Source organism: Pseudopodoces humilis, chromosome 22 (assembly GCF_049639895.1).
Source record: "Pseudopodoces humilis isolate 2021_Gansu_Grassland_sample_001 chromosome 22, ASM4963989v1, whole genome shotgun sequence".
NCBI classification, from domain to species: Eukaryota; Metazoa; Chordata; class Aves; order Passeriformes; family Paridae; genus Pseudopodoces; species Pseudopodoces humilis.
The window spans coordinates 3,456,437-3,470,668 of record NC_142221.1 but is presented as its reverse complement, the minus strand read 5'-3'; the positions used below and the strand labels follow the sequence as shown (position 1 = coordinate 3,470,668).

General features: G+C 45.5%; 1 protein-coding gene across 8 annotated transcripts in view; it reads right to left on the bottom strand.

The window, feature by feature from the left end:
• BRD3 (bromodomain containing 3) overlaps positions 1–14,232 on the bottom strand; it is a 39,051-nt gene that overhangs the window by 13,140 nt on the left and 11,679 nt on the right. For 5 of the 8 annotated variants that reach the window (XM_088065708.1, XM_088065702.1, XM_088065707.1 and 2 more), the window contains 5 exons: positions 5,910–6,236; positions 5,183–5,320; positions 4,084–4,231; positions 2,431–2,645; positions 578–949 (listed from right to left, as the gene is read on the bottom strand). In XM_088065708.1, the coding sequence (XP_087921834.1) occupies positions 578–949; positions 2,431–2,645; positions 4,084–4,231; positions 5,183–5,320; positions 5,910–6,110 (1,074 nt within the window). In that variant the 5' untranslated portion in view covers positions 6,111–6,236. Of the gene's footprint in view, positions 1–577; positions 950–2,430; positions 2,646–4,083; positions 4,232–5,182; positions 5,321–5,909; positions 6,237–6,336; positions 6,425–11,951; positions 12,020–14,232 lie in introns of all 8 variants that reach the window. The other 3 variants (XM_088065705.1, XM_088065704.1, XM_088065706.1) reach the window with 2 other exon arrangements.

The window sequence follows — 14,232 nt, the reverse complement described above, 5'->3', positions numbered from 1 at the left end:
AATCCAGTGCCTGGCTCACAAGATGATGAGAACTACAAAGACATGGCTTTGCTTCATGGAGGGATTCAACAAAACTCCAAACCCACTGGGAAAAACAAGAATATTGGACCATACTACGTTAAACACTTGAGTAGCCAAGCATGAACCACAAAACCATCACATCTCCCTGACTACCATCACATTCCTGTTGGAATTGCTCAGTGTAAGCCTATCTGCCACCACCAAGTAGGTAATCAGTAGCTTCTGGAAATGGGATACCATCAATTGAATCCTATGAAATAAAGCACCTCCTCTTCTCAGACTGCAACACAACCCTAAGAACACCAGTTAAATACCTGGACTACTCACAAAGAGGAGAAGATGCCATTGTACTTTGCTTTGTGTACAACTGCTCTGCAGGGCAATAAAAAAGAAGCTGTCCTGGGTTATGGCAAAAAAGGGAGATGGGAAGGAAACAAAATATAAAAATATCCAGCTGGCATCCAAACAGGTTCAGTTTCCACCCTTTCCCCTTCCCCGTCCCACCAAGGAGCCCAGAGGGACCCCCTGCAACATGAGGTGGAAAATGAGGACGTACTTTCACAGTACTGAGATCCATGGGGTGTTTGATAATATCATGATAGTCATGTAATTCCAAGGCCTCTGCATCCACGGGCTTGTAAAAGGGCCACGCATAGGCTGCGTGCTTCTTGGAGAGCATCTCCTTGAGGATGCTGTCACAGTACTTGAGGTGCTCAGAGAGTTTGCCCTTCTTCCCTGCGTGCTGAGGGACCTCTCCGTCTTCCAGGTCTTTCTTTGGTGGTTTGATGGGGCGGCCGCCGCTCTCCCTGCGTGCGATGATTTTGGCCTGTTTGGGGTCCGAGAGGGGCGTGGGGGACTCGCTCCTGCTGGCAGTGATGGCAGAGGTGGTGGGGGTGGTGGTGTCTGCTTTCCGCTTCACTCCCTTTTTCTGAAACAGCAGAGGGACAGGCTCTGTGAGTACGTGCCCAGCTGAAACCCCAGCACAGCTCATCCTCGGTTCTGCCTGTCCTCACACAGAAACAAACCAGTTCTTTCACTGGGTTAAATGGGATTTGTGACCAGAGGCTGCAACACTGCACATCACCTGAGCCACAGTAACCAACCATTCACACGGCTCCAACCCAAGCCCAACCATGCTGCAAAATGTGATGTTTCCCTTAGATGGAAGGCAGGACTCTTACCTGGTGTTTGCCAAGGGAAAGGAGAGGGTACAGTCCATTACTGCAGCTCAGCTGATGCATTGGGACTGAGCAAGTGTCATAACTTAGCCACATGTCTGAGTCCCCAGTGGCAGGATAAGGCTGTGAGTTCTGAACCAAAGCATATTAATCACCAAAGACCCATGAGCCCTCACTCCCCCTGTACTTAGTGGGTGCTAAGGTAGATTTTTGCCTTAAGCAAACAAACACTCTCACATAAATTCCAGCTGTGACTGTCCAATCAGTTCTCTTGTACTCTTCTGAAGGATTTATTTCTCTAGAGAGGGAGATAGGGAAGAAAAAGTTCCTTAGAGAAATCTAAAGGAAATCTTAAGTAAATCTCAAGCAGAATTAATTTTGCAGTGTATTTGGCAAACTCACTTCTGGGCTCATCCTCGAGTTTTAAAATTAAATTGATTCTCAGAAGAAAGTTATTTGGACAGAATCTGAAATATGAGGCAGGTTTCTAAGGAGGACAGCTTAGCTGCAAGATCTGACTTACAATTTCTCTAGCAATTCCCAAATTATTGGGTTAAAAAGCAAAACAATTCTGTGCCTCTGGTGGTCCAAGCAACCTCACAACTAAAACTGTTGCAGTTAATTCCATAGTTTAGATAAAAAGATCCCCAGCTTTCTCTGAGCTATGCTTTCATCATTTTTAAAGCAATACACTGCTTGCTAAGAAAATTTCAATTATTTAGGTAATGTCTTCATTTACCCATAAATTAACATAATAAATAATAAAACACCAGTGACAACTCCCAAAAGATTACTCAGGAAGTCAGAACTAAAGCACCCAAAACCTGCAGGCAACATCAGTCTCCTCCAACTGGAGTGACAGGCTTGTCTTGAACTGGTTGAAAGCAGAGAGGAACATTCCCAATGCTGGAGCCTGCAAACCTTAAAGGAACAGCCTCAGCAAAATCAGGAGCTCAGTTACAGAGGGAAGAGATGCTTTGAGAGATCTGGTGTAAAAAGGGGAGAATTCCAAGAACCCTGGAACAGCAGCACAGGGAAAGGCTGTGAAAGGAGAGGCTGGAGCTGCAGCAAACACAAGTGACATCACCTTGGCTGGACCGTGTGAAAACCAGCAGAATTGCTCTCAACCCTCTCCAACTCAACACCCAAGGATGAAAGCAGGAACGCAGGGAGCCAGCAGCCAGGGCTGGCAGTGCAGCCCTGCTCCTGCTGACTAACTGGCCGGATTTACCTTGACGACCGGGGGCGTGGGAGGCACCACGGGCATGATCGGAGCGGCGGGCGGCGGCGGGGCGGCGGCGGCTGGGGCGGCGACAGGAGGGACATTGGCGGTGATGGTTGGCACGGGGGTGGCAGCGATGACGGGCGTCTGAGACACGGCTGGAGGGACGTTCTGGAACGGGGCCGGCGGGGACACGGAAGACACGGCCACGGCTTGCTGAGCTCCTTTTGAACAAGAGGGGAAAGGCGCTGGTGGTTAAGCTCGGAGCGTACTGGGAGCAAACTGGTGCTGCTGGACTCGGCAAAGGGATGCCAGGGAGAGCACAAAGGATGCAGTGTGATTTGCTCGGTGCTGTTACACCCAGGGTACAACAAAAGTGACCATTCTCTGATCTGAGTCCTTGTACCACGGGTTTAGGTCAGCCACAAGCAAAATAATTCCAGCTTTTCACACGGAGCATGTGTTGCTCTGGGACAGTCTTCACCCCTTGGATGCTGCCAGAGCTCAGCAAAAGAGCAGGGGATGAAAGAATGGGAGGTGTTCACACCATGCCAATGGCAACAACCACTGCCCAAGCCATCTGAGCACGCAGGAGCCCAAAGCACTGCAGGTTTGCCACAAGTGCACAGGGTGGGATTCTTGGGATTTTATTGTGCAGGGACAGGAGTTGGGCTCAGTGATTCCTGGGGATCCCTTCCATCTCCGTATTTTATGATTCTCAGTAGAGCTTAAGCCTCCTGATGGCCTCAATGTCTGTGATGCTACACCTGCATTGCTAAAAACCTGCCCACTGGTATAACATTAAGGGGGACAAACCTACTACCTAATAATGAAAGCAGCAATCCTCCTATGTTTTATCAAAAGATACATCATCATTAATTTTTCTGAGCTTGGATAAAGTTATAGCTCCATTTAGCACCTGAAATGTGTGAAAACAGAGGAATAATTGACTTTCCCAGAGCAACAATTAGACCTTGGTTTGGAGCAAAAAAAAAACCCAACAACCTGCAATCATTTAACTCAGCCCACACAAGGTCCTTTATGAACTGTTTTACCATGCTTGGACATTTTAGTCCTAAATCCATTTAAAATCAATTCTAGGTAAACTGAACTAAACTTAGTTTCCACTGATATGCAATGGTCTACATAGCCTTTTGCAATGGTTTAGTAAATTCTTTAATTTTACAATGTTGTAACCATGTGTGCAAAAGAAAAATATACAGGGTTTAGGGAATTATCAAAGTTTGAGTCCGAGTCTCTGCTGTGTCAGATTTCTGCCAGGACCCAGGGTGAGCTGTGTAAACCCAAACGGTGTGAAGGCTTTCCATGCCATTTCTGACTACCTTCTTTTTTCTTGCCTTAGTTTCCTCCTTGCATAGAGAAGCAACAGCACTGCCTCCCTCAGTGAAGTGCTGCCAGGATGGGCAAGTCACAGATGGCAAGATTGGTGTGACAAATGCAGGGTGGCCTTGAGACAGACAAGCCCTGAAACCCGAGTGAGCATCACCCAGACGTCTCACGCTTTCCTCCCCACTGCTTTAACTGTGAGACCACACTCTCCCTTCCCAGCTTCTTCCCCATCTGCAAAGTCCAGCAGCTTGGAAGGTGGGTCAGGCCTCAGGAACAGCTCCCAGCATTCCCTATCCCTGGATGGATCTGTACCTGTGCTCTGAGTGCCTGCTGAGGGCTTGCGACCTTTGCCTTTAGGAACTGGGGGTAGCAATTCCACCTCCTCCTGAGGCATCTGGGCAACCTTCTGCAGAAATATCTTCTCCAGGGCTTGGGCCATGAGGACAATGTCATCTGTGGGCTGCACAAAGAAGAGTATGAGCCTTTGTTGTATCATTCATGTATCTGAAGCAGCGATGTTGAAGATCAGGCTTAGAAAACACTGATGCCCTTCAAATAAAAATTATGCTATTCAAATGCTGACAATAAACAGATTAGCTCTTCTCTCTCCTTGCTTGCCACTCTCCTGCTCTTCTATTCTGTTCTAGCATGCAATAATTACAGACCCTAAGCGTGCTGCATCCAGAGAATTATCAGGACTTCAGTAGGAGCCTGATAAACCAGTACCCTGTGCAGCAGTGTGGAAGCAGCAAACTGGAACGGATGAGCTGTCCTCCCCTGCTTGCCAGCAGGTCCAAAGGAAGAGGCTAAACACACATTCTGTGGCTCAAACTAATTAATTTGTTTATTTCAGCTGTTCTCCAGTCTGGGTCTATGATGACAAACGGCTGGAGAAAACAGAACACAAAGAATTTTAACAACCTAACAAAAGAGCGAACAAGCCAAACCCAAAATAATAATAATAAACAATCTAAATGTGTGTAAATATGAACAGATTTATGGAGACAGAGTCAAAAAACACAATTATGGTTCTTGAATGCCTTTCTGCTGCTAACAGATACTATTTAATGCCAGACAGTCTAACACACAGCATTAAAGCACCTCAAAACACCTGCAGAGCACTGCACTAAGTGCAGCTCATCCCATAAAACTGAAAATAAAAAGAGTAAAAACTTGCTGCATAACCCCAGAACAGAAATCTACATATAATTAAAAGGCATATTTGCCATTGTAACTAGTCTGGGGGAAGAAAGAGGCAGCACAAGGACAGCTTTGTGCATTTCAAGTAACGTGGTTGCAATTAGTGGCATGTCAAATCCTTTCAAGGAGGGCCTGGAGCTGGCCCTGTTCAAAACCTGCACTGTAACAGGGGTAGGTGGGTGTTTCTAAAGGCTTTTCTGGGTTTTTTTACCTTGTTATAAATGTAACAGTTTGTAAACATGGTGTTGAAATCCTGCATACATTCACTGGCACTCCAGTAATAGTTGTGTTCCAGGCGCTTCTTGATTGTCCCCATGTCCATGGGGTTTTTTATTATTTTGTGATAATCCTGTTGGAAAAACAAGGAAGATGTTACTTTTCCTGATTCATGTCCTCCTCTAACCCCTGCTTTCTCTTCATCCCCTCTCCTAAGAAACACCCCCCCAAATTCTGTGGAAATTGTAAATGTAAACATATATTCATTTAATTTGTATCCTTTTAGTCTCACCATTGTTACAAACCCTGACTCCAAAACATACAACCTCCAGTCTGGGAATGGGCATTTCTGCCTCTCCTTTTAAAAGGCTGCCTCTGACATTTACAGAAGTTTATCAGGGCTGGCTAAAACTGTACTCAAAGTTTCAGTCTCTAATTTTAAGAACATTTTGGCCTTTAAAAGGTTTCCACCTGTTAATCCAGTTTCTCCCTGGGCTGGTCTGAAGCACCTACAGAGTTTGTGATTAGCCCGGGGATGCTGCAGGGCTGTGCAGTGTCATTTTCTTGTTCTGGATTAGAGCACCAAAGCCTCTCTTGCTGCACATGAAGCCACTGGCTGAGCACAACACCATCCCAGGCACTGATATTTCCACTCTAAGCAATCCCAAAACTGATCTGACCAACACAAAGCTTTCTAGGCTGAGAAGACGGCAGATACATACCGGCAAATTCAGTTTAATTGCATCAACAGGCTGGTAGAAAGGCCAAGCAAACTGATGCTTCCACAAGGTCTTCACCACAACATTTTGCATATATTGCAGTTGGTTGGTCTTCCTGCCAGGTTTATTTGGATTAGTCACCTCAGGAGGTGGTGGATTCACAGGGCCCTGAGGAGCCTGGATCGCTGACGTGACTGTCGACATCTTCCTGCTCGGGCTCTCACTCGCTGTCACTGTGGCAGCAACGGGGAGATTTTCTTTCTTCCTTTATGCTCCCTGAATGGGACTGACATCCCATTTCCAGGGTGCAACCATACAACCTAGAGCAAACTAAAGAGAGAGAGAGAGGGCAGGCTGTAAATACAGATTTTTGAAGCAGGCAGGTTAAGACAATTCTTCTGTGGACAATATTTAAACTCGAGCTCTTTACCCCATTGACTTTGTTCCTGTATTTGCTTGGAGATGGGCACAGTTCAAGACCCAAGAGACAGTGGAACAGCAATTCTCAAATTCAAAGCCTGCAGAGACACAGCAAGCTTCATGGAACTAGTTCTTGCTTTAGCTGGCTCAGAGAGCATCTTCATGTCAAGAAAACAGTCGGAGCAACCTAAGAATCTGGCCAGGGAGTACAGTTAGGATGTAATGCAGACTCCCATGAATGCACTGATGCAACCTGTTAAATCCATAGCTTCCAGCTCCATGTAAACTGAACTGCATTGTCTCTAGACCATGCTGCCTGGCACTAAGTCAGCTCACAGGGCTCTGCTCTGGCACAATGGGCAGTCTGAAATCCCGTAATGAAGAGCGAACGACAGCTGCCAAAAGACCTCAATCCAGGAAAATGAAAGAAGGGGCAGAGACAGATGCTGTGAACTGCTCTGAGTGAAAGGTGTTACCAGAAACAGCCCAGTTTGAAGTGATCTGCACTCTGAATTTCATAAATGTCTTATTATGCCTCTTACTACATGCACCTGACTGGTTTTGACCTCAGTTTTGTACCAAAGTTTAGAGATTCAGGCTCAAATAACTGGTGTTATATCCCATGACCTGGTTCAGACAGTGCTGTCATGTTCTCTCTCAAAGGCACATTTGAAATAGAGGAGAATACATAAATTGCATTATTGTATTCTGGTTTTCCCTCTGCAAACTGCAGAGGTAAAAATAGCCCAGTATCACTGTGCCTCGTGTAGCATATGGTAAACAGCTTTGCTATGTCATTTTCCATAAACATTGGATATTTCAGCTCACATCAGGACTGCAGCTACTCTTCTCATGTCAAACAGACCACAATCACTTTCTAGAGTCAAATTATTTCAAATATGTTTAGAAAGCCATATAAATACTCTGACATACACTGTGGTTGAACAGAGAAATATGAGCACGGACAGAAGCTGCAACAACACAGGAATGAAAACCAGGGAGATATCATAGGAAAAACCCAAAACCCTTTGCTTTAATACACTCCTAATCATCTCCACTGAATATCTGAACTAAATATAGAACATCAACTTACCCTGTGAGCTGCTGATTAGACGAAGGGAAAAAGTAAACACAGACCTAACTTGTGGGAAATTTTACCAAAATAGCTGTGTACAAACAAACAGATCTGCAGAAGAAAGGGAGGGAACTGCTAAAAACCCAAACCAAAACCCTGTGTGAATACATGTATTTGTGCAGGAAATGGACAAGTCCAGTTCTGATGCTGCCACCATTTGTTCACAACACCCACTATATTCCAAGGATAGAGAAAAATGCCAGTAGGTATTCTTGTGCCATGGATTTAAGCATAGCTCCAGAATCAGGCTTCTGGTCCCTGGTTTTTGATAACTCAGGAGCCCAATTTAGTTCCAAGAGGTCTCTTATTTGATCATGCTGCTGGTGACAGGCAGAGTGATTACCAAGCAGCCAAAAGGGATGCTGGCATCCTCTGGACAAGGAATTTAACTAGAATGTTACTCAGGATTTCAGATTTGGAAGAAACTGAGGAAGCATTTTCTCCCGGTGTTCCATCAAGTCAAAGCAGCAGCAATATTGCAAAATTCAATCTTCAGATCGAGGGGGGGGCAAACGGACAAAGAATGTAAAACAACAGAAAAAACATAATTAGGAAGTTTCACTCCATCTCTTTCTGGGGAGCTCCCTGCATCGATTCAGGTTTCTGAGCAATATCCATCATCCCAGAGAATGAAATGCTGGCTGCAGGCCCCTGGTGACCACCACTGAAGCATTTTGTTTGCTGTCTTGATTAACAAATTGAACCCAGTGCAAGGACTGAGAAGAAATAAAACACCCACAGAGAAATTCCTACTGCTACAGAGCATTTGGGTCACAAGTTTGAAACTATGCAGCATAACTTAATTCTTCTCTTTAAGTAACCTGAGGCTAAATATGATTCTCTTTTCATTTGAATTTCCTGATGTCCTACCTCTCAAACTCCAATATGATAAGGATTTTTAATTAATTTGTATTGAATCCCAGAACTGTAATTCAACAAACCACCACAGATCCATAGCTCCTACCTCTCAGACGTTTTCTACCTGACCTTAGCCAAGGCTTTCAGTATCTTCACCCCACAGCTCCTCATCTGTGCCATGGAGATAGTGGAAGCTCCCTTCTGTCCCCACCCAGCAGAGAAAACTCTCTGGGACAGGCACTGCCTCTCCACAGGGCCATTTTGATCATCAGGCTTCAACAAGGCTTGTACAGTCCACATAAAAGGATGGAACAGTCATCAGTGACACAACTCAGAAAGGATTTCAATTAAGAACATTACCAAAACAAGGAGGGGCAGAACCATGACAGCCCTGAACTTGGTCAGTGCCCAGCTCCTCTTTAACTTCCCTGCTCCAACACACTGGTTTTTACACCCAAAAGTGGCTCCAAAGCTCCCAGCAGCACTGGCACTGAGCTGCTGGATCCTGCAGAAGACAGAAATAGCTACCTGGACTATCTGGCAGCACTGGTAGCACTGTCCTGCCATAAATAAAGCTTTAATGTGCTGTCTCACTGCACCTTTAACCCTTGGTCCAGCAGCTTCCTCGCCATTTGCTGGGGAAGCTGCTTTGATACTGGATCACTTTGTCATCTTTAAAACTAGATATTTGTTTCTACAGCCATCCCTTTACCTTTAAAACTCAATTTGGTATAATTTTTAAGAATGTAAAAAGCAGGACTACGAGGAATCTGGAAGATGAGAGTAAAAATGCTTTGAAAATGTCCAAAAGGCAATGACTTTGAATTAAAGATAAATTAATGCCTGAGAAACCTACTCCATGTGAAACATCATTTATTAAGTGGGGGAAGTGAGAGCTCTGACCATCTGACATCCCAAATTGCCACACAAATCATCCAAGAGGACACTTTAGTAGACCCACAGACAAAACATAAGCAAGCTTCTACAAACTGTCCTATAACTACAGGTAGAACTGAACTACACAGCTCTTGTCTAAGCACTCCAGCACCTACTGAAACTGCACTGGTATCAATAATATTTAAACTATTAGGACAGTGAGTGACCCATAACATCATTGTACAAGGTACTGCAAAAGCCTGGAACAAAGATTGTCAAAAAACCAGACATCATGTGTATCTTCCAGTCAAGGGCTAAGGTGAGACTTCTTTCAGCCCTGCAGTAATAACTTTTTAAATTTTAATTTTTAAATCACTACTTATCCTGCTCCTCAGGCCTATAATGTTCAAGTAGCAGGAGATGTTCTTGATTTCTCTGTCTGCACAAGTAGTTTTGATATTGCAAGTTTAAAATACACCCTAAAGTGCTGTCATACACAAAGAGTGAACACTGCTTCTCCTTCTTATTCAGTCTGAGATAGTAACTAAAAGCAAAACCCTAAACCTTAAAGAAAGGAGGTTTTAATTCCTGGAGTTTAAGTCTTTTTTTGCTAGGTTGCAACCTCATTGTGGCAAACCAGGCATCAAAAAACCCAGCTAGCTTAGATGGATTTTTTCTTTATAATACTCCCTTTCCTCTATTGAGTCTCTTGCACAGGGTCAGTGAGTGGAGAGACAGTTGGCATGGAGAAAACATGTAAATAATTCCCTGCACTAGCAGGATAACATTTTCCTGTCTGCAGTGGTGGGGACTATTTTAAAAGCAGCTCTGAAGCCCCATGAAGCGTGCAGTGTGCCAGCACTTCTGCTGCTCCAGCCAACAGCTCTGCCACTTCCTTTGGCAGTGCCCAGCATTTCATGGATGCTTTGCTCCCCTGCAGGACCCAACGGGGTTTGTTTTGATTGCAAACTTACAGCAAGCTTTATGTCAGCCTGCCAGTCCAACAACACCTTGGGTTCTCCCCCCCTTGCTATAGTGTTTCTGCATGGTTACTTGGACACTGACCAAAATCTGGCACAATTTCAGCCCAGCCAGAAACAGCCACATAAATCTTCCCATCAGGGAAGATTATCAAGTTTGAGAGATGTTCCTTGACCTCGTTGTTATCTGCACATTTTTATTTACATTACAGTAGCACACAGAGGCTGGGCAGAGACCAAGGTCCCTTGGCATTTCACACTCTGCACACACAAAGACCCTGCTCCTTCCTCAAAGGGCTGCTGATCACAGCTCACACTTTACACCATGGTGAGGTGACCTGCTCAGAGTCCCCCCAGTGAGCAGCCAGACCCAAAATTTGCCAGCAGGGCAGTCTGAGCAGTACCCTTCAAGCTCCTGCTCCAAGCATTGCTTCCCCACACTGGCTCCTTGCAGCCTCCAAAACAGATTCTCAGGTTCTTTTATCCCAACAGTTGGAAGTTTGGTCAGATTTGCCACCGTGTGCTACTGCCCTTGCCAGGGAAGCAGCTCAGCCCTGGTCATCTTGCCCAGACGTTCTCCACATGACAGGTTTAGCACTACTAAACCTCAATAAAAAGTCAGGTAAGGTTATTAATGAGGGTTGTACATATTTCATTCTATGGCTATAGAAAGTAAAGGCTACACCAGCAATCCTCCAGTCTCCTCAGAAGGAAACAAAACTTTTGGACACTTTTTCCTCCTCCTTTGCCTTCCCTTCCCAGCCCCACATAGGAACTGAATTTCAGGCAGCTTTCGGTACCTACTAACATGTCAGCAGGGATGGTGTCTTCAAACTCAAGGGATGTGCAATTTGAGAGCAAGACTTGAGGACAGATGAGTTGCTTTGTCAGCCAACCCTGCCCTGGCAGACAGACACAGTACACACAACATGCCACCCCCTCAAGACACTGGGATTTACACTTGGCTTCACTGCAGGAGCTGGGAATTTGGCTTGTAGTGCCCCTACAGCACCCTGAAAGTCCATTCATCCATCCTTGCTGTCTCCCAAATCATTAACTCCACACATCACAGATTTGCTTTTCATGCATATTATTTTGAGCACCACCCTAATAACATCCTGAGACTGGGAGATGCAACTGTGTCCTGAGCTCACCTCTGCATGAGGGAGGGGAAAAGATCACAGCAGATTAAGTCAGTTCCTTGGCTTTTGACTTGATTGGTTTAATGCTCATCAGATTATGCAGATGGCTTTCCCACCCTTGGTCTCTCCTTGGCTATTATAGGAACAGGTGGTTCCTCAGTAAGGAGCCTGTGGCTTCCTGACCAGTAGGAAGGAATCAGCCAGGAGTAACTGCTCATTTCAAGGGTCTTCAGTTTTGATGCCTATTCAGTGCTCCCTACAAATCACACTGCTGTAAGATCTCTGAGGAGATGCCTTCAAACCCAAGGTTTGAAGGTCACTTTAATAAAAGCACTGCAGACTTGTAAACACTGTTAGGCACCTCAAAGTGATGGACTTTCTGATATTTTGAGGCCAGAGTATTTCTCTCCCCCAAGTCACTAATGCCACAAGAAGCACCTTCTGATCAAGTCTGAGCAGGAATTTAGCTGCATATCACACAAATCAGATGGGCTCAACTGATTTCTAAAGGCCGCAGCTTCAAGTGCAGGGAGTGATGTTTAACACTAAACCAAGTTCATTTTCATAGCTTTGAATTTGGTTTTGAGAACAGTTTTAAGAGACAAATGTCAGTAATGAATTAGGCATGGCTGACCTTTCTTTGCATTGGGGAAGGCAGAATGACCTCTGGACATCTCCTCCTGTCCTGCTTTTTGTGGTCCCCTGAAAACACAGAGGCAAATTTCAACTCAGACTATGTTGGTGTTATGCAAGCTCCTGAGTTCCAGAGTTTTGTTAAGAAGACTACAGGATGGAGGAAAAGTGAGTGGTTACAGAGCTTACTCTGTGTTGAGTCAGACTCCTGACTGAAGGAGCTCAGCCAGCTTTGAGACTGACTGCAGTAAGGTCTGGACTCAGATAAGCTGAACTGCACTTGCAAAAAAATCAGCCAGGAGGTACTTCAGCAAATTAACTGGGAGGCCCATTATGAAAAAGTTAACAAATGCTTAGCTGCAATAAATAAGATCTATGAACAGGTTCCAGAGTCCTTGGAGCAGCTGGTGGCTTGCACATCCAAAGCAACAGGATGGGAAGGGATAGGTGCTTAACAGGAAAATACTGGTGGTTGTGCCTCTCATAAGATACACAATTATACCTTTATGGCAGTGGGGAAAAAAAACCCAACTGTTGGGCTTTTACATAAGAGAGATTTGGCAAAGCAAGTGAAGTGTTTGGGATAACCACATGTCTGGGCAGACTCTGCTCGTGACATTTTTTCCTAGAGGGGAAAGGTGGAGATTTAATGGAATTACCTTGTGTGACCCACAGGGCTGAGCCCACAACACCTAATGGGGGCAGAGCCAGGGAGAAACCAGACAGCCGAAATTTACAGGGAAAGGATCCTGCTTTAGAGCAGATTTTCTCTCTTATCCAGTGCACTGCACGCTTCTTTAGCAACTCCTAGCACTTGCAGGGGTGGCTGCAGCCTCCCAAAAGCCCCCAGTGCAGCAGCAGCCCTGCAGCCTGGGACCTCAGGCAAAAAGGAAGCACTGGGTGCTGGCACATGGCCACATACCATCCATGTTCTCAACGTGTCAGGAGCAAGACGGGAGGCAGGAGAGCTCAGGGAGGCAGGAACGTGGCTGAGGGCAGACTGGAAGTACAGTGCAAACCACAACAAAGGCAGCAGCCCAGTCCTTTGGGATTCAGGAACCACTTCAAGCCTGATCCTGCAAAGTGCTCAGTGGCTTTCCCCTCTCACTCAGCTGCAAGGTCTCTGTGGCTCAGCACCTCACCACAGAGTTTTGCAGACTTATCACCTGCAAGATACAACTAATTGGTCAACCAAGATAAACCTCTTCCTAAGGAAGATTTAAGCACAAGGCAGGAACAAACTCAAGCTCTGCACACTTTGTGGTTTCTCTACCTGAGTCAATTCCTCTCTAGCAAACAGCTGGAGAAGAGGTAAAATGACAAGGGAGGTTCAGTGCTGCGTATCTGGGGTTGGAGACTCTTGTCAGACTGATCAGATGGGCGGGTGCTGCTGCTGTCTCAGTTAAAATAGCTGGGAAAGCTGAGGGAGCCAGTGCTACCCAGCCCTGGAGAAGCATCCTAACAGGATCCCAGCAAGAGAAATCCCATTGCACAAGGGCAAGGGGTGCAGGACCATGGAGATCCTGGTCTCTGCCATCATATTTCCTAAAACAGCCCCTAAAACAGTTTCTAAAAAAGAAACCAGGAAGACATATCTTCATGTTTACATGAAAGTTGGCCAAGGAGTGGAAAAATTTTGGTGACCCCAAATTCAAAGCTTGCTTATGGACACAGCAAAGAACTCCAGACAGTCACAATTTCTGCAGGCTGGCCAATTCTGCAAACTGAGAACTTGCACAAATGCCAGTGGTGGACACCTTTGCAGGTGCTGGACACCTTCTTTGCTATTGTTATTCCACCTCTCTATGTTTCTGGAATTGCTATCACTTTAAGCTTCACAGAGGGACCAAATTTACTCTTCCATTTGTACTTGCCTCTGGTTTTGCATTCAAATCTATACTTCAAGAACAACCAGAATTACAAATCTATTCCCTTGCCTGGGTTTGAACCAAACTCACCTTTTCTAAGCATCCTTCACATCAGCATCACCAACTGCTCTGAAAGTGGGAGACTAACTGCGTGACAAGCTGATGTTCCTCTAGCCTGAACTTGCTTGTAACAGATCTCAATGGCAAGGAATCTCTGAACTCCTGCTTGCCCAGCCATCAGAAAACAGAGCTGCCACAGCACATGGAGCAAAAGACAAAAATCTCACTTGCTGAGAGCTGTTTAGAAGAAACCACCCAGCTAAAAGTGCAGGAGCAACAGGTCCATCCTGGACACACCACCCCAATGACAAGCAGCAGGCTGAGGCTGTTAATCATTTCAGAACCAGATGATAA